The 19,901-nt window shown below is 35.4% G+C and overlaps 1 protein-coding gene across 1 annotated transcript; it reads right to left on the reverse strand.

The window, feature by feature from the left end:
• Positions 1-10,016: 10,016 nt before the first annotated feature.
• LOC135117533 (uncharacterized) lies at positions 10,017-14,510 on the reverse strand. The gene is made up of 2 exons (XM_064036927.1): positions 14,069-14,510; positions 10,017-13,484 (listed from the first exon to the last, which is right to left on the reverse strand). The coding sequence occupies exons 1-2, from the start codon at positions 14,090-14,092 to the stop codon at positions 11,505-11,507; spliced, it is 2,004 nt and encodes a 667-aa protein (XP_063892997.1). The 5' UTR covers positions 14,093-14,510; the 3' UTR covers positions 10,017-11,504.
• Between the last annotated feature and the right edge of the window lie 5,391 nt (positions 14,511-19,901).

Genomic DNA, 19,901 nt, shown 5'->3' on the forward strand with positions numbered 1-19,901 from the left:
CACAAATAGTGTTTGAAAATGAAGTACTTAAACCAAAATATGGGTCTACTGCCATCCTAATTATAGAAAGCTACTCAAAATTCTTGTAGACATACCTAGATAGTGAAATAAACAATCAACAATACATAGTAGAGTTTTCTTTAAACGAAGAAGATGATTTACAAATTCAAATATCAGCCCAACTGACACAATTCTCTTCCATCAACCATTTACTAGTAATTCACCTAAACACTAAGCACATACCTACACGCTTACTACGTTAGGCGACAGTGGGTAGGCAATATGGTAGTGTTAGTCACTGCGGTTAGAACAAAGGTGTTGTAGACAGCACAATCACATTGATTTGTTTATGGGTCTGCTATGGATAGGGAATCCCTGTTGTTGTTGGGCAGTAGGTAAATGTATAGAGAGAGAAGTGTGAAATAATCAAAGTATATAGTATCTTTTAAACAAGTATTATTTACTAAAAGAAATATTCTTAAACGTTAATCGAATTCTCCGTAATGATTTTCAATGAAAATGCTTATTTGGGATTCACAATATTGATTGCTTCATATTTCCTGGGTTGTCGCAAAATTCTGGAATTTAACGTAATTGTATTACCTGTTTTAAATACTTGTTGACAAAAAAATATAATTGTAAAGTATAATATCTTTTGGTTTGAAGCTATTAAATGTTGCGCCTATTTCAAGTTTTTGGTGAAATAATGATGCTTACCATATTAGAACAATAATGTTTGATTGCCTACCTACTCGACTATACAGCTAAGTTTTGATACACTCGGTGGTACACAAAAATATTAATTTTTACTCACGACTTATGGAGGTCTGTGCCTATTTGCAAAAAAATATTTGTTTTCCCTCAGTTTTGAAATTAAATCATTCTCAATTTTAGCAAACCAATTTCCATAACTGGTATAACGCCAATTAAATACTTAAACGTGGTTAGGAATATAAATATTTATTTCTCCATGACTCTTTCTAATAGGCCCAAATTCCCCTGTTCTATGGGAAAAAAATAAGCGAAACCACATCAATTATAAAAGCAAATACGTAGAATGATTCTCATTCCACATTCTTTAGACTTCACGGATTTTATGGGTCCTAAACAATCTACGGCAATTTATACGTTTACCATATCTTTGTGATAAAATATTATCATTTAGAATAGTGCCAGCACATTAGGGTTTTCCAATTCCTCGCTGGGCCATCTGTATGTAGATTTATCGGTGATCTGAAGTCGCGTGCGCATCGTGATTGACAGCACAATGTGTCACATGCAAATTCGCTAGAGGGCGCGACCGAGCTGCACACTTTTGCGTGCAAGTAAGTGTACGCTAGGATGGGTTGCGAAAACTCGAATAAATGTGAGTTATTTAGATTTATAGTTTTTGTGGCTTTATGTGTATTGTAAGTTGAATGCAAATTGTAAAGTGATTGTAATGGTAGTTCTTTACTTTTTATTTTGAACAATGCGGTGGTTTATTTCTTACATTATTTTCTTAGTTGTTTTTCTTTGCACTTTTTGTCATATACATAAAATGCGCTCGAAATCATTATTCAAATAATGCAGGGTATTTTTGTGGGCTTTAATGTTGTTGAACGATCTTCATATAGCTCTGACGAAACAAAATGAGTGTGATAAGTAAAGTGTGTTAAAACCACACGTATTCTTAACCCACCGAAAAATGAGCTCAACAAAGAAGCCATAAAAATACTTCTTTCCTTTTATTTTGATTCAAAACACCATTTAAAGTGATGTTTGTTTTGTAAGGCAAAGTGCATTGGCTCCCGAGAACGCAAATATTGGAACAATCGCAAATTAGAATATTATTCTGCTTACTTACGTGTGTTCGGTACATACCGAGCGTTTTAGCAGTTGATATTTGGTAAGGCATTTTGTGGATGTCTGTTATTTGACAGTGTGATATTTAGAAATTAAGATAAATGATTATTTGTGAAAAGAGTGTCTATGCGTATTTTTTAAGTAAACAAATTCTATGAAAACGTGAAATTTTTGGAAACTGCTTGACGTTTCACAAAAGTTTCAATAGGCTTAATTGAAAATACATGCGGGTTTGAATTCTATAGTTTAAACTTGAAATTCCTATCTTGAAACAAAAATACACTGAAAAACATTACTTATATAATAACAGCATCATATCAACTTTCGAAAGATTTCACACCTTACACCTCAGTTTCCAGACACCCAGACAAGTCTAGACCGTAGTAACGATACACCCATTACCGGGTACCCATCACTTAGTGTAGCGAACTTTTAACCTAGCACGCGGCTACCGTGACTGCTCCGTAGACTATTATTATTTTACTGTTTGGGATTATATTATTATGGTTATGTAATGGAATCTTTTGGAATCTTCGCTTTTCCAAGGTTATACATTATTTTTGGATTGTTTTTTTTATAATGAAAAGCTTGTTTATTCCTTACTCCGTACCTATCTGCGTACATATATACTTTTATCTAGACACACGGCAGTGTGTCCGCCAAGTTCGAGCAAAAAAAGCGACACACCGGCCGTGGGTTATATTACACGAACCATTTCGGGCCAAATTCGACCCCCCTATAACTCAAAATCTATTTTATTTACGCATACCAAATTTCTAGTATCTGTTGAGACCCCCTCACTTATCTAAAATACAAAATTTCATTAATATACCTATTGTAGGTCTTGAGATATTGACGTCAGAAAATCGCTATTTTTACTATACACTCACTGACTGACTGACTGACTGACTGACTGACTGACTCACTCATCAAAAACCTAGACCACTTCCAATGGTCGTATTGACTTGAAATTTGGCATGGAGGTAGGTCTTTATGTCAAGGTAAAGGGAAAAATCTGAAAATGGCCAAGTGTGAGTCGGTTTCAAAATAATGAAGGTGTTTGTTGCTTGTGTTTAGGTTGCCTTTCGCTTGACAGGATTTTTGTTGAAGAAAATACGTGTTTGCTTGCCACTGACTTTAATGCGACTAAAGTTACAAATCGATGTTAGCTTACCTACATGGTTATATTTACAACAGTGTTTTATACCCGGTGTAAATTTATACCCCTAAGGAACTAAAACGAAATAAATTTATCTATATTTATATAACATATCTTTGAATGGTCGTACCGATCTGAAATTCGTTACAAAGGTTTGTATTAAGTCAAAGTAAAGTAAAAATCTGATCTGAAAACGACCAAGTGTGCGTCAGTTTCGAAAATAACGAATGTGTAACTTTGATCCACGAACATAATATATGATAACATGTCATGTCAGTCAGTTGGTAAATCTAGTCCATTTAGTTAATCTAGTTCATTTCTTTGTAAGAAGCATAAATCTGAAAGATAGTATAAATGAGACATTTCCTTAACTAATTTAATCATAAGAAAAAAATAAAATAATCAACCTTACAAAAATAAATGAAATCCCACCCAAAACAATAATGTGAAAGACTACCAAGTTCGATAATATGGGAATGCTTCGCCTATAAAAGAAGTGAGATCTGAATAAGTACCAAGTTCCATAGTTACATATACCTCAGTTCAAAATAGTTACTTTTTAATGATGTTACTTGGCAAGTTTTAATAGAAAATTAAATACGATATTGATTCATTGCGTTTAGTAGGTTTATAACAAGGTGTGTGAAAACTTGCCAAGTAGCATCATTAAAAAGTAACTATTTTGAACTGAGGTATATGTAACTATGGAACTTGGTACTTATTCAGATCTCACTTCTTTTATAGGCGAAGCATTCCCATATTATCGAACTTGGCAGTCTTTCACATTATTGTTTTGGGTGGTTTCAATTAGTTGAGCCATTTGGCGACTGTCAGCTAAAAATAAATACCTAAATATATTTCTAAAATACTATTTTGGCACTAGATTTGTAATACATTCTCATCAAATAACTTTGCTTTGTAAAACTATTGAATAAAACTTGATTAAATAAAGCTTTTGAGCAGTGGCGGATTTACAAACTTGCCGCTAGTAGGCCATTCAATTTTTGCCGCCTCTAATGATTGTGAACTTAATGATATTTCTGTGAGTTACTAGATTATTTTTGCAAGCCTCTATGTACCGAAGAGTTGAATGTTAAGTAACAAGTTTATATGTCAGCGACTTTGAAGCGTAAAACCTCTGTAACTTTTAAACGGCTCAATCGATTTTCATCAAACATGTCTAAGAACACTCGCTCGTAAAACACCTGTAGTACAAAAAAAAAATTAAATTGAAATCGGTTCATTTGTTCGGGTGCTATGATTCAGTGGCGGCGTAGCATCGGGTGGCACTTGGGGCGGAGTACCTATTGAGCACCCCCCATAAAAAACGACAAATGTAAAAAACTCAAAAATTTTGTACGAAAACAAGTAAAAAAAAACCACGCGTTTTTTTTTAGTTTTGGGACACAAAAATGCCTACCCAAACAAGAGTGGAAAAAAGCAGTGCAAATAGAAGAAGCCGCGAGCGTAGCGAGCGCGAAATTTTTGATGTTTGGGACGTAATAATACCTAAAGAAATCAGAAAATAGTCAGCGACAAGCGAAAGACGCGAGCGCAGCGAGCGCGAAATTTTTTGAGTCTTGGAACACAAAAATACTCCAAAAGTTCTCCACCTCATAAACAGCTTAGAAATCGTCAGTGTAGAGCGTCAGTTGTTTTTGCTACTTCGGTGCTTTAACTTTTTGTTAGATTGAGGACTCAAAGAGCGCAGAACAAACCAGGAATGATGAAAAAACCGCGAGCGAAGCGAGCGGATTTTTTATTTTATTTTTATTGAAACGCTATTAGAATATTTTAAAATTCATGATCACGTAAGTACCTAAGTATATGTATATTACAGTTTATTAATTTTGCGTTTATTAATCGTCTATTTATATATGGATTGTGTACTCATATACTCAATTATAAAAAAAAACCTGTAAAAAAATTGCTAAATTTGCCGCCCCTCTAAATCTGCCGCTCTAGGCACTGGCCTACTTGGCCTATTGGTAAATCCGCCACTGCTTTTGAGTGTGAAAAAATAAATAAATTTGCTGCTCTGAAGTCACTTTTTGACCCATACCTATATTTTGTCACTGGTCACCAACATCGTAATTGCAAACTTATTTAAGCCTAACTATTAATAAGGCCTGTAAAGTACTCCTCTTACTGCGTATTCGGTAGCCATATGATCTAAAGCAGACAGTGGTGGAGGATGCTTATGCGCGCGCGCACTTTGTGAGCTGCGATTTAGCTCTCGTCAACTTTACACGGGTTAGGTTGCGTGTGCTGTGAAGGGAGTGAGCGGTTTTGATACTTGTTTGGAGAAAAATAGTACATGTTAAATAGTTTCTTTTACTAGGATAGTTTTTTTATTTATCGTAGATGTGTAAATTTCTATGTAAGTAAATAATACTCCCAATTTAAAAAATGTACATGTATGTATTTTAAGGCCCCTAAGATTTTTGTTCATTGTGTTTATTTTACTAAATTTCACGATCATAGTACATCTTGGTGTTAAAGTTACTTTTCAATGTGTTCTACGTTATAAAAGATAAAGCTGGGCAGATGATAGAATACTACTTTTAGCCTACAATGGTATAGCTAGCGGCGGTTGATCATTATCTGAATTATTCCATATATAACACATTTAAACACCACTACTTACCTCGTAAAAGTACCTAACTATAAATGCACATATTTTTTACATACGTATGTTCTACTATCAAATCATCTTAGTCGGAGTATACCTATGAGTGAGTAGAGTCAGTGGATGTTTGCGGTGTGAATGGAGCGCGACTCCTGCGCAGGTTGGGTTCAACAGCACATGCGCAAACACCACTCTAGGGCCACCAGTGAAAGTGCACGGATTTATCACATTATTTTATTGTAAGACTACAAATTTTAAAATTACTTATTAATAGGAAAGTATATGTGTAACTCAGTAGTTTACTACCTACTTGTAGACTACTGAGTTGCAAGAGGTGAGAAATCCCTTCCATAAAACCGTAAATTCCAAACATGAAACTCTATTGAGACGAGTGTGTGTTGTTTTTAACTTCATGGCAAAAGTTTAAGCATACTACGGTATGTTTCACTTTTTTTGAGTAATAGAAATGAAATGGAGAGTTGTTAAATTGTTTTTTGTTACGATGAATAATGATGAGACAGAGGTCTATGATGTAATAATTACTCATTAGTTATGTCTAAATAAACCTTGTTTCTTTTGGCAAAATAATCCATTTTAAGGATACACTTTAACGGCCAGTTTCTTCATCAAAAGTTAAAGTTAAAGTTAAAGTTATGGCTAAAGTAATGTCTAAAGTAAAAGTAACGGTTAAATTCAATTTTTCTATGAAATTTGCTGTCAGTTTAGCCTTAAAAAACGAATTTGACCGTTACTTTTACTTTAGACATTACTTTAACTTTAACTTTTGATGAAGAAACTGGCCGTAAGTCTTCATAACTTACCATTACATATTTTAGCTAAGGCCCAAAACAACGATTACATTAAAATAGCTAAATTGACACGAAATAAATTCAGCTTCACGATATTACATACATAAGTGGGTAAATAAATGTCCATAAATTATAAAATTGGCATCGACCTCCCGCGGTCATCCCTGACAGGTCTTCAAAACAAATCAATATTTTAACTTTAACTTAACCTTTTCAAACGAAGTAACGATGTGTATACGTTCACTAATTCATTGAGGAACCTTGAACGTATGTGAGACAATGGCAGTTCACTCCTCCGGAATCGAACCCACGACCTGTGTGATTGCTGTGTGTGTGGACTTGGGACATAAAGTGGAGATAAGTTGATTAAATATAGAAATTAAATATTCACTGCCATTTTTAGGGTTCCGTAGCCAAAATGGCAAAAACGGAACCCTTATAGTTTCGTCATGTCCGTCTGTCCGTCTGTCCGTCTGTCCGTCTGTCACAGCCGATTTACTCGGAAACTATAAGTACTACAGTGATGAAATTTGATGGGAATATGTGTTGTATGAACCGCTACAAAAATATGACACTAAATAGTAAAAAAAAGAATTGGGGGTGGGGCCCCCCATACATGTAACTGAGGGATGAAATTTTTTTTTTCGATGTACATACCCGTGTGGGGTATCAATGGAAAGGTCTTTTAAAATGATATAAAGTTTTCTAAAAAACATTTTTCTTAAAGTGAACGGTTTTTGAGATATCAGCTCTCAAAGTCGTAAAAAGTATGTCCCCCCCCCTCTATTTTTATAACTACGGGGTATAAAATTCTAAAAAAAATAGAGGTGATGCATGCTAATTAACTCTTTCAACGATTTTTGGTTTGATCAAAGTATCTCTTATAGTTTTTGAGATAGGTTGATTTAACTGTAATTTACGGAACCCTTCGTGCACGAGTCCGACTCGCACTTGGCCGGTTTTTACACGTCTATTGATTATCGAGTTAGCACACACACTTGCTCACATGCACACATGGACGGGTGTCCTTACGATTTCTTCCATGTTTTGGAAGGCAGTAGCTCCATATAAATCACTCTGCTGCATCCGGGACTGAAAGCGGGCCTCAATATAATTGGGAAAAGACTAGGCAAATGAAAACCTACTGATCTAGAGACAGGATTTAATGGTTGAAAACTTGGAATACGGAAACTAAGGTTTAATTTTTTTAAAAAGCTTTTCAATTTAATCTAGTCATCATTTCTCTATAAACATTGATAGGCTTATGTCAACCTGTGTGGTTATTAAGATTAGATAGGTAATATTAGAAGACATACAAAGTTGTAGTAGTCCCCAAGTAAATATAGTTTCGTGTCAATATCACCTGCTTAGAATGCTGCTTAAAACTAAGTAGATAATGTAAAAGGCTTGAGGCCAGATTCAGTTTATGTCAGTCTATTATTACATACCAAATTAAATTTACTACTAACATAAAGTACTTCTTAAATAGCAGTAGCTAAAGGACAAGATCAAATAAAAATTCTGAAACTTGACTTTATTTTAAACGATGATCTAGTTTCGATCAACGATTTTAATTTTGACGGAGAATTTTTTTAATTTTCTATGTTTTCCCAAAAGAGACCATGGTTCCAACGAGACCAATTTATGTTTTGGTGGTGGACATATTAACGGTCTAGGTTTATTGGGAACTATTTTCTATTCTGAACTTTTCTATTGTTGGGCATTAGTTTTCAATTGGACAACCAAAAAGTGGAAACAAAATAATTCGTAGGGATAAAAGTTCAATAAAGAATTCATTGTATGTATATTGATAAGAGGTATATAAATAAGATTATCTCAAATAAAAAAATACACCAACATCCACTAATCACAAGCCTATCAAATGAATCAATCCTACCACCGATCACATCAATCGCAACTGAGTCAGCGTGTCATCATTGCACAACACACCCACAGATGCGCACGAGTTTGCTAACCTCCGTTAATCAGTGCGCTATGACTCATGGATGAAGGTTGGAGGTTAAAAGGGTTTCAGATTTGGGTGGGGATTTTCAGGCCTTTTTAGGTAATAAGATTAGAGCGGTAACATTTTTACGAGTTTGTAAAATTATGCGTTGATATGTCCGAACGTCACTGAATGCTGTGAAACGAGCTGTCATGCGTTTGTTGATCACGATAAAACTCGAAAACTGTTGAACGGATTTTCATGCGATTTTCACCGGGTCATGTGGGTGGTTGGCTAGTTAAAGTTTTCTTTTACACAGTTTCTTACGGGTGCAGTCGTATATATTCGTGCTATTTATCTTGTGCTAAGAAATTAAACATAACATTTGACACCTATTTAGTTTCGCCACATACGGGCTGGCACGTACGTACCATTTTTTCATTCGCAATAACATTTCGAAATCAAAATCACAAGTCCAAAACCAGAGCATTGGGTGTCAAAACAGACATGATACAAATATGGTGTTTGTTAGCACATCTCCTACGAATGTATGTATTTGTGCTAGTTTCGGCTGTTGACTTTATGTATTGTGTCCATAACAGATGATGGCTTTTGTTTCACTTTCTAGTGGACTTGGTGTGATGTGTGTGAGTTGATCTGAAAGGTAAACTATTACTTTAGTGTAGTTTAAGAAGGGTTATCAGTTGATGGAATATATTATGGTGAGTTACAAAATGTGTCTTATGCAACAGTAAATCAAATTGAAGACAGAAGTTCGGTTTTGAGTACTAATTAAATCATAATTTGTAATATACAAAGACTATTAGCATAGGTACTTGTAGGTATAGTGTTATACAAACACACCAGCAATTAATATTTTCTTGATTCGCGCTTTTCAATCCGAATTTACTCGTAGTTCAGTTTTACGACTGAACAAACATAATAAAATAATATGTTTTGAAAATTTTTGCATTGATTTGTTCAAAGCAGTGTGCAGAAACCTGCATTTGCAGTATTTGCGTTAGCCATAGCCAAATATATCATGAAAAGATGCCTAATCTACACCTCTACAAGCTAAGTTTATATTTAAATGACAGCCGCATAGCAGCCGTTAGCTTGATATTTGTATCCTGTTAAGAGCGTTGTCGGCGCGGGAGCTACGTGCTCTCGAATAAAGTGAGCTGACACACGCGGAATGTGCTATCATTCTGTAGTGACACCAACGGTTTCGTTAGAAAAAAATATTTATTTAGCTATATGTAAAGTGTGTTGTAAAGTTGTTATGGTAACTTTTAATTGATTGTTTTTCGTGGTAAATTAAGTCAAAATTGGTTATTGCAGACACTAATCTAACCAAGGGGTATTGCGTTGCCCGAGTAACTGGGTTGAGGAGGTCAGATAGGCAGTTGCTCCTTGTAAAACACTGGTGCTCAGCTGCATCCGGTTAGACTGGAAGCCGACCCCAATATAGTTGGGAAGAAGGGTCGGAAGATGATGAATTGGTTACGGAAGGGCAGGATTGTGGGATTGTTAGAAAGAGTTAATGCAGCCCTGGAGTACAAAAGGCTACGGTAGAAACAAGGTGGGTTTTAGTGGGCAGAAGTTTTTGTTCCCCACAAAATTAAATAATTAGTTCTTCAATATCTCGCTGGTGTGGTCTTTGGGAACATAAAAGAAAAAGGCTTTCCAAAGTGGTAAATAGGTATAAATAACTTTTATTGTAGAAGAAATTATATAAACGTGCTCACAGGAAAACAAATGTGTACAGAGTAATCGTCATTCTTTTGTTCTTGACAATTAAGAAAAAATAAAAATAAAATACATCCTCCAATGAGGTTTTATATGTCATGAACATGCTGGGGCCTCAGCCACAAGCTAACCTCATCATTGCCAGTATGACAATTAAATTAAAACATTTAAAATAACTACCCAAATGGATTAGTAAAGAAATTAAAGATAAACTAAACCCATGAGCAATTCTTGCTTTAAAAATAAAGGGTAGATACATTAATTATAATCAATAGGTAATGGACACACTTTCATAACACTTGTTCTTACAATGTGACCTTTGCTAGTTTTTACCTCCACTGCACGAACTAAATCATCTTTTCCTGGAATGACCTTTACAATTCTACCTACAGGCCAGTTCAATGGAGATACATTATCAGACTTAACCAATACCATATTGCCTATTTCTAAATTAGGTAGTTGAGTTTTCCATTTAGGTCGGCTCTGCAACATAACTAAATATTGTTTATGCCATTGATTCCAAAAATGCTGTTGCATTTGAGAACATTGTTTCCAAAAACTAAGCCTTCCTACATTTACATCAGTCAAATTAAGCTCTGGATATGAAGTCAATGGTGAGCCAGTAAGGAAATGTGCAGGTGTCAGGTAAGACATGTCATCACAATCTCTTGACATGGGAGTTAATGGTCTAGAATTTAAAATACTTTCTATGTGCACTAACACTGTATACAGCTCTTCATAAGTAAGTACACTCTGAGTAATTACACGTTTCATATGATATTTTATACTTTTTACTCCTGCCTCCCACAGGCCACCAAATACAGGGGAATATGAAGGAATAAATTGAAACTGCATTCTCTCTGAACAACCATAATCAAACACTTTGTTTTGATGATCTGTGGAATTCAGTAGCTTATGCAAATCTTTGAGTGCATTATCAGCACCTCTATAATAACTAGCATTATCACAATATATTTTTGTAGGCTTATTTCTACGGCTTATAAACCTTTTTAAACAAGCTAAGAAAGTATTAGTTGTCATGTCTGACGCCAATTCTATGTGAATTGCTTTAGTAATAAAACATATGAAAATAACAACATAAGCCTTGGTAATAACAGGATTTCTTACTCTAGTTTGTTTAACATTGAAAGGACCTGCATAATCAGTGCCTACAATTTGAAAAGGACGTGTAATATTGACTCTGTCAAGTGGTAATGAACCCATAAGTTGACTGGAAGCCTTAGCCTTAAATCTGAAACATAATACACACTTGTGCAATATTAGATGCATCAGCATAACCAACTAACTCTAGCCTTTTATGTGGATATACATTGATATTTCTAGGAACAGATATACAAGACATATTCATCAAACCTTCAACAAATTGAAGAAATTTTTATTTAAAGCATCAGGGAGAATATCATCCCACTTTAACTTTTCAAACCAGACTTGTTGCATTAAGTATTTAGCTTGCACCAAAATAGGACCTACCAAACCCAAAGGATCAAAAAATTTGCTAATAAAACTTAACATTTGTCTCTTAGTAGAAGGTTTTTGTATTTCAGCGCTTGGACACTTCATATTTAAAGTATCAGAAGTCACATCATATGACAAACCTAAAGTTTTCACAAAAGTATTTGTTTTATCAAACTTTAAACCATATGTTACAGTTTGCAACTGAAGACATTGCACACTTTGATCAGCAGAATCTCGCCAAAGAATATTTTGCAAGCAGAAATGGTCTTTACCCACTATTATACCCCTATACATAGCCTTTATATCACACAGTAAAACATATTTAAAACTCCTAAATAGTGTCAAAATATCAAATAAATCATTTTTCACAACAGGTCCATTAAGCATAATGTCATTTAGACAAATACCATTATTGGTTTTCATGCTAGCGACAAAGACAGCTCGAACCGGAGTAGTTTTACTATTTAAATTAATGACTGGGTGGTGAGGTAAGAAATACACATTACCTGCCCTAGGATCATAGTTAGATATATCAAAGTACATGGCATGGCCTTGCTCAAGATAAACATGAATGAACCTCTTATACTGTTGATACAACTTATCATCTTTAGCGAAATGCCTTTCTGAATTATGAAAACGATGCAATGCCTGATTAAATGAGTTACCCATCTGGATATTGTTTAAATAAAGTTTTAAAGGTAAATCTACACAAAACTTTCCATCAACAAGTTTGACAGAGCTTTGAAAACATTCCTCAGCTAGATGATGTTCAGTAATACCTTCCTTATAAATTTCAGGTACTTTTTCACATTTCCAAAAATTTGAAATAGTATGTTCAATACTATCAAGATGATCATTATGAGAATTATAAGAAATATTATGGGGGGTACCTTGAACTGTTATACACAAATTTGAAGAATGGATGTTTCCAACAGATACCGGTAGGCTGCCTGCTACAATATAACCTAGGCTGGTATTAACCAGGTAGGGACCTTGCGGCGTTAGAGGCAGTGATTCCCTCTGAAGCACCTGGAAAAATACATCACACCCTAATAACAAAGAAATTTCACCAGTTTTATTAAAGTTTTTATCTGCCAAATAGACATGCGAAGGAATATTAAACCCAACATTATAAAAACTCTGTTGTGGCAGTTCACAAGTTATATTCTTAGCTATATAACAGTTTAAGGCTAATTTAAAGTTGCTATTAGCAGCATAAATATCAAAATTTGCCCTCTGGTGCATATTACTAGTGCCTTGTAGAATACCTGTAATGAGCTGATTTGCCGGTGTAATCTTGCAATCAATTTGATCAGCAAGCTTTTCTGTAATAAAAGATACCTGGCTACCCGTGTCCAGCAAAGCGCGTGCATGGATAAATGTACCATTTTTGGTGATAATACGCACTATAGCGGTAGGTAGCAGCACATCCTTCACAGGCGAGGTACTTGACATAGCTACTGCACTGTCAGACCTTCCGACATCAGCACAGGGCACTGCGGCAGTAGAACTGGCAGTGGCGACATTGCTCGCCTCCTTCTTAGCCATTTCCACACCATGCAGAAGCGTATTGTGCCGTTGCTGACAGATAGAGCATTTCAAACGCAGCTTGCATTTACCACCATGCGCATTCAAACAAACAATGCATAATTTATGTTTTTTAACAAATTGACCCTTGTCATTATCAGCAGCAAGTTTAAATTTGGCACACATGTATAATCTATGATTAGTATTGCAATACTTACATGAGACTGCTGCTGCTGTATTACATGCAGGCTTGCCAGGCTTCACACTACTGGGAGTACTCACAGGCATTGTTTCCATTGCATTCTCCCTGGCCAACGCTCTGGACTCCAAAAAATCTATGAATTCCTGCATAGAAAACACAACCTTTTTATCCCGTCTCAAGTGAAACTCACTGTTTGTCTCAGAATCCACTTTTCGGAGCAAAATGTTGACCATTATCGGACCCCAAGCTTCAACCGGCATGTTTAAACTTTTTAGTGCAGTTAAATGCACATTAGCACTTGCTACTAAAGATCTAAGATCAGCAGCAGTGCATTTAGGCAAATCAATCAAAGTATTAATGTGATGGTTAATGATCATTGGCTCATTGTTATAGCGGTTTTCTAACAACTTTAATGCTTCTGAATAATTTAGTTCAGTCAAAGGCAAATTTTGAATTAAGCATAAGGCCTCCCCAGTTAAAAATGATCTTAAATAATATAATTTTTGGCACAAACTCAAGCTTGTGTCAGAATCAATGACTGCCTTAAACATATTAATAAAAGGTAGATAATCTAAAATATTGGCACCACTAAATTCTTTTATTGTAATTTGTGGGAGCTTCCTAAAATTATTTGCATTTTGCCTAGGAGGCTCCGCCTCGGGCTGCCCCGATTTACGACAAGCATTGAGCTGACGATCAATTTTGGATATGCAGGTGAAGTACTTACTTTCATACACAACTGGGTCTTCATCGTCCTTTGGATTTATGCACAAAATACTCTTGTTAAGGTCCTCGTAAGAGGCAAAGTTTTTCGCCAAGCGACTGCGCCGCTCTGTGAGCAACTCACTAGACGCGATCACAATTTCTTCGCTGTTACAAAAACTTTCTTCACGAGTTATTGCACCCTTTACATAGCCCCTACGGAGCTTTAATTGAGCCAGCTCGTCACTAAGAGCCATGGTGCTATATCCTAAGATGCAAGCCAAAACCCAGATGCAACAAATGTAAGCAACACCTTAACGTTAAGTACACTGTTATAAATAATATACAACTAACAAAACTAACAAAATAAACAGAAACGTGTGAAAAAGATGGCGACGCGAAAAAAAAATGATGAACGCCGACAGTCAATTCATTCACTCGATGTTCGATATTTGGCCGGAAACTCACGGCAAATGTTCATTGTTCGGTCGCTCTTCGCGCGCTCATTGGTTGCGTTTCGTTTTCTTGGGTTGGCAGCGCCTTACCTCGTTTGCACGTTTGGATACGCGCGATGCACGCAGCGAAACTGCTCCCGTAATAGCACGGAAACACCCTTACGCACAATTATTGATGGATGACTCTGAATCCTCCTGTGGCTTTCTTCTTTCTAACCACTTTTTCATAAAGGGATTACCTTGTAATACGAAGCATCAAAATTCTCCACTTCAATAAGAATTATTATCTTCTTACATATATTTAATTTGAAGGAATAATTCTCTTCTATGTAAGTCGAAGACAATCGAAGGACCAATTTTTCCTTATATTCGAAGGACCAGCTTCTCGAAGACTCGTAGAATCACTTTTTCGAAGGCTCGATAGATCAGGTTCTCGAAAGCTCGAAGGATAACTTTTTCTCGAAGGACCAATTTTTATGTTCCCCACAAAATTAAATAATTAGTTCTTCAATATCTCGCTGGTGTGGTCTTTGGGAACATAAAAGAAAAAGGCTTTCCAAAGTGGTAAATAGGTATAAATAACTTTTATTGTAGAAGAAATTATATAAACGTGCTCACAGGAAAACAAATGTGTACAGAGTAATCGTCATTCTTTTGTTCTTGACAATTAAGAAAAAATAAAAATAAAATACATCCTCCAATGAGGTTTTATATGTCATGAACAACTTCCACCTGAAACATGGATCCGGAATTTGGTTGGAAACGCTGAAAAGAAGCACATAAAGTTTAAAGTGAAGAAATATTAACATTCTTTGAAAAGTTGACTCTTACGAATAGCTTGTCTATACAAACGTTTGCAACTAAAATAGCTAACATTTCCACTTAATATAACATTAATTAAATACTTAGATAACTTTCAATTAATAAACAATTGCACAGACATAAGGATGCAACAAAACCAATTCATAGCCCTTCGGTACTAAATACCTACATACCAAACTTTCACGATATTATAAAATATAATTTAATTATTTAATTAATGGACGATAAATCTTAGAGGGAACACTAATAAGTTTTGAATGTGCTAACTACTGCCTAAAGCGTTAAACGTACGTTAAAATGTTTCGCTGCAAGCTAGAGATTACAATTATTTATGACCCGTCAATAATTACAATTTAGCTATAAATATACAATATATTAAAATGTTTTAATACTACTCAAAGTTGAGGTATTACGCCTCGAGTGTTGTTTTTGTCTTTAAAATTAAACTTAATTTTAGTAGGTATCATCTGTAGTTGCTCTAGGTTACTTCCTGGTAAAAAATGGCGATAAGACGCCTTTAGGATATTCGGGGGATAATCTTATTTAATGAGTGGTAGTGTTAATGTAATTAGTTGTACTAGTCCCAATCTAGACACACGGCAGTGTGTCCGCCAAGTTCGAGCAAAAAAAGCGACACACCGGCCGTGGGTTATATTACACGAACCATTTAGGGCCAAATTCGACCCCCCTGTAACTCAAAATCTATTTTATTTACGCATATCAAATTTCTAGTATCTGTTGAGACCCCCTCACTTATCTAAAATACAAAATTTCATTAATATACCTATTGTAGGTCCTGAGATATTGACGTCAGAAAATCGCTATTTTTACTATACACTGATTCACTTATTCACTGACTCACTCATCAAAAACCTAGACCACTTCCAATGGTCGTATTGACTTGAAATTTGGCATGGAGGTAGGTCTTTATGTCAAGGTAAAGGGAAAAATCTGAAAATGGCCAAGTGTGAGTCGGTTTCAAAATAATGAAGGTGTTTTATACCCGGTGTAAATTTATACCCCTAAGGAACTAAAACGAACTAAATTTATCTATATTTATATAATATATCTTCGAATGGTACAAAGGTTTGTATTTAGTCAAAGTAAAGTAAAAATCTGAAAACGGCCAAGTGTGAATCACTTTCGAAAATAACGAATGTGTAACTTTGATCCACGAACATAATATATGATAACATGTCATGTCAGTCAGTTGGTAAATCTAGTCCATTTAGTTAATTTAGTTCATTTCTTTGTAAGAAACATAGTGCATATTAAAAATCTAAAAATAGTATAAATGAGACATTTCTTTAACTAACTTCATCATAAGAAAAAAAAATAAACAACCTTACAAAATAAATGAAATCCCACCCAAAACAAAAATGTGAAAGACTGCCAAGTTCGATAATATGGGAATGCTTCGCCTATAAAAGAAGTGAGATCTGAATAAGTACCAAGTTCCATACACATACCTCAGTTAAAAATAGTTACTTTTTAATGATGATTACTTGGCAAGTTTTAATAGAAAATTAAATACTTGATTCATTGCGTTTAGTAGGTTTATAACAAGGTGTATGAAAACTTGCCAAGTAACATCATTAAAAAGTAACTATTTTTAACTGAGGTATGTGTATGGAACTTGGTACTTATTCAGATCTCACTTCTTTTATAGGCGAAGCATTCCCATATTATCGAACGTGGCAGTCTTTCACATTTTTGTTTTGGGTGGGATATAATTTTCTTCGGAACTTTGCATACTACGCATCGATGGCGATGTGGACTCCGCAGGTTCATTTTTTTGTAGTTGAGAAAAACATGCCATTGTTACCTAATGTGTAAACGCCCTTATAATAAAACCGTCATAATAATAATTTGAAGAAAGGTCAATACTATCTAGAAGATGCATATACCTTTGGCACCGTTCACACACAAATGGAGACAGATACTCCTTTCTATACCTAAGCCAGTTCAAGAGTGACGCACATCAACTTAGCGAAAGCAGAAAGGGTGTTGCCAGCACAACGACCCACTACCATTGCCAGATAACAAAATAAATAACAAACAGAACCAAAATGAATGCGATTACCGGCTCATTCTACTGCCAATTGTGTGCCATTTTTCACTGGAACTTTACAGCCAAACAAACAAACATCCAAGAGTTTATAGGTGTATAAATCTTGGACAAATCGGTGTTTAGTCGAGGATCGGTTTGACCGCAACGTGTGGTCACCGTAGTGTGCGCGTGAGTTGACTGACAAACCGCAGCGCCAACCGCGCACGCGCTCTACCGATATCGATATGAATTTAAATCGGATTAAGTATAGTTTTGTTTTTGTAGTTTTGTGGTTGAGTTTTTTTTCGGTTATTTTGAAAGAATACATTACTTACTGTCTGAAAACCTGGAAAAGCTGTCTACGTTTATTGCGTAGCAGTCACTTGTAAATCAAGACACTAATCATATTAATCATAATGAGGGGTGTTACAAGCAACTGCACACGAGGAATCGAAAATCGATCTCAGTGGTGTGCACTTGGAGAGGCCTATGTCCAGCAGTGGACTGCTATAGGCTGATGATGATGATAATGATTATGATGACAAGCAGCTGCGGCCACGTATCTGTGTGTTCTTATGTAGCACCATAGCTCTTAAACGGATGGGCGATTTAGATGCAGTTTTTTTAAGCTAAAAGCTGATTCTCCACCGGCTACTCTCAGACTTGTTTGTCAAATCAAAATTGTCTAACTAACCCATTATAAAGTTATTATCTATTTCTAATACCTACTATCTTTTCTTTCACCATAACCAAAAGTTCACCACGTACAGTGACGTGCTCACTGTATATATCGAAGACAGGTGGCTTCACCAGCGTAAGGAATGCTAATAGTCACACGTTTACCTTTATCTAGCATTCAAATGTACTGCCTAGGCTCGTAGTGACTCATGCAGTAGTAACAGTTCAGTAGTGAAATGGCTGGCTTATACATATTTCTCTTTTGGTGATGATTTGTGTGCTTTTTAAAGATATGCAATAACTACTAATCTTCTCGACAAAAGATCGGGGTTTGATGGGTAGCCATTTTCGTTGTCCTGCTTGTAGCTACTTGTGAATTATTTCCCAAGCTGACAAAATTCTGACATTGCACTAAAAAAAAAAACAATTAAAGAGAACTGGATTTCAGACCTTCTCTAATGTATAGTTTAGTTTCACCACGTTTCTTTTAACTTTAGACCATAAGAACTTTGCACTACCATGCATCTTTAAAGTCTGACAGTCTTTAAGCTCATGATCTTGTAGGCAGAGTAAACGGCTTTTTAAAAGCCCACCAGAACAAAAGCGTGCCCTAAATAAAACCGGAGACCTTTGCTCTACTTTCTTAAACTAAAATCTAGTGCGAAGCGTTAATGAAACCGAGATGATTTATGGTAACCATAGTGTAGGCGCGCGCGCACAGATTATCAAGTTACGGATAATTTGGTGAAATAATAAGTACGCCCCCGTGCTGAGGCGTAAGGGCGCGTGGGATGATGTGTACTTGAGGACAAAAGTGTTACTAAAAGTGTAACTTTGGTAGTAAATGATGATGTTCTCCCTAACCGATTTATCGACCACGGCGGCTGTTCTCATATAAGGAGATCAGCCAGCTGCGCAGGACATATTATAAGTGCACGAGCATTTGCGCAAACACAGGTGCACTCACTATTCCTTCACTCTCATAGTCGTAGTAAATAGACTGTATATTAAAAAACCTTTTTTATGTGAAAAGAAAACAATATATCTCTTATACCTATTTTCATAGATAACATAAACGTCAATTTTTGGTAAAACATCCGTTTACTTTGAAGATTGAATGTGAATTGATTGAGTTTGAGAATCCGTAGTAAACAGTTGTTTCATGAAAAACTGATGTTTATGTTTTCGGTGATCTGGGCTTTAAAAGCACTAATATTGAACTGTTATTAAGGGCACTATGAGTTAATGAGTATGTTACATTGAAGTGAAATAAAATTTTATATAGTTAGTCTATGTAAGCACGTATAACTTTAAAGCTTGCCATACTAAATCTACTATCCACTTGTGCCATGAACTGTACCTACCTACAAATAGTAAGAATTAAAGATAATGCATTACGAAACTGTACTTTATTAGTTTTGATGAGGCAAGTTAAATATTTTGATAGTTCGTTATTTATTGGCCTGATGTTAGACGATAGTCATCTGTTTAATAATTAATATGTCTGCCATTAATGATGTAGGATTAAGTTACGTCTGATGAGGGCGTTTGAGTTTGTTTCTCGTTTATTTTGTAATATTTTTTTAGTATTAATTGCTGTTACAATATTGGCTTATTGTTTTGCTTTGCAATGCTGTGACCGATAATTACTGTACCATTTGAATTGGGTAATCCTCTCTATGTACGGATTTTATTCTTGTATATCATCCTCCGAGCCTTTTTCCCAACTATTTTGGGGTCGGCTTCCAGTTATTCTTGTATATATATGTAGGTACCTATATTAACGTTTCGAATACGTTAACGTATGCAAGATAACATGTGATCGGAAACCTACAAAAAAATCTGATTCGTCA

The sequence above is a fragment of the Helicoverpa armigera genome, chromosome 11 (assembly GCF_030705265.1).
Source record: "Helicoverpa armigera isolate CAAS_96S chromosome 11, ASM3070526v1, whole genome shotgun sequence".
Lineage (NCBI taxonomy): Eukaryota > Metazoa > Arthropoda > Insecta > Lepidoptera > Noctuidae > Helicoverpa > Helicoverpa armigera.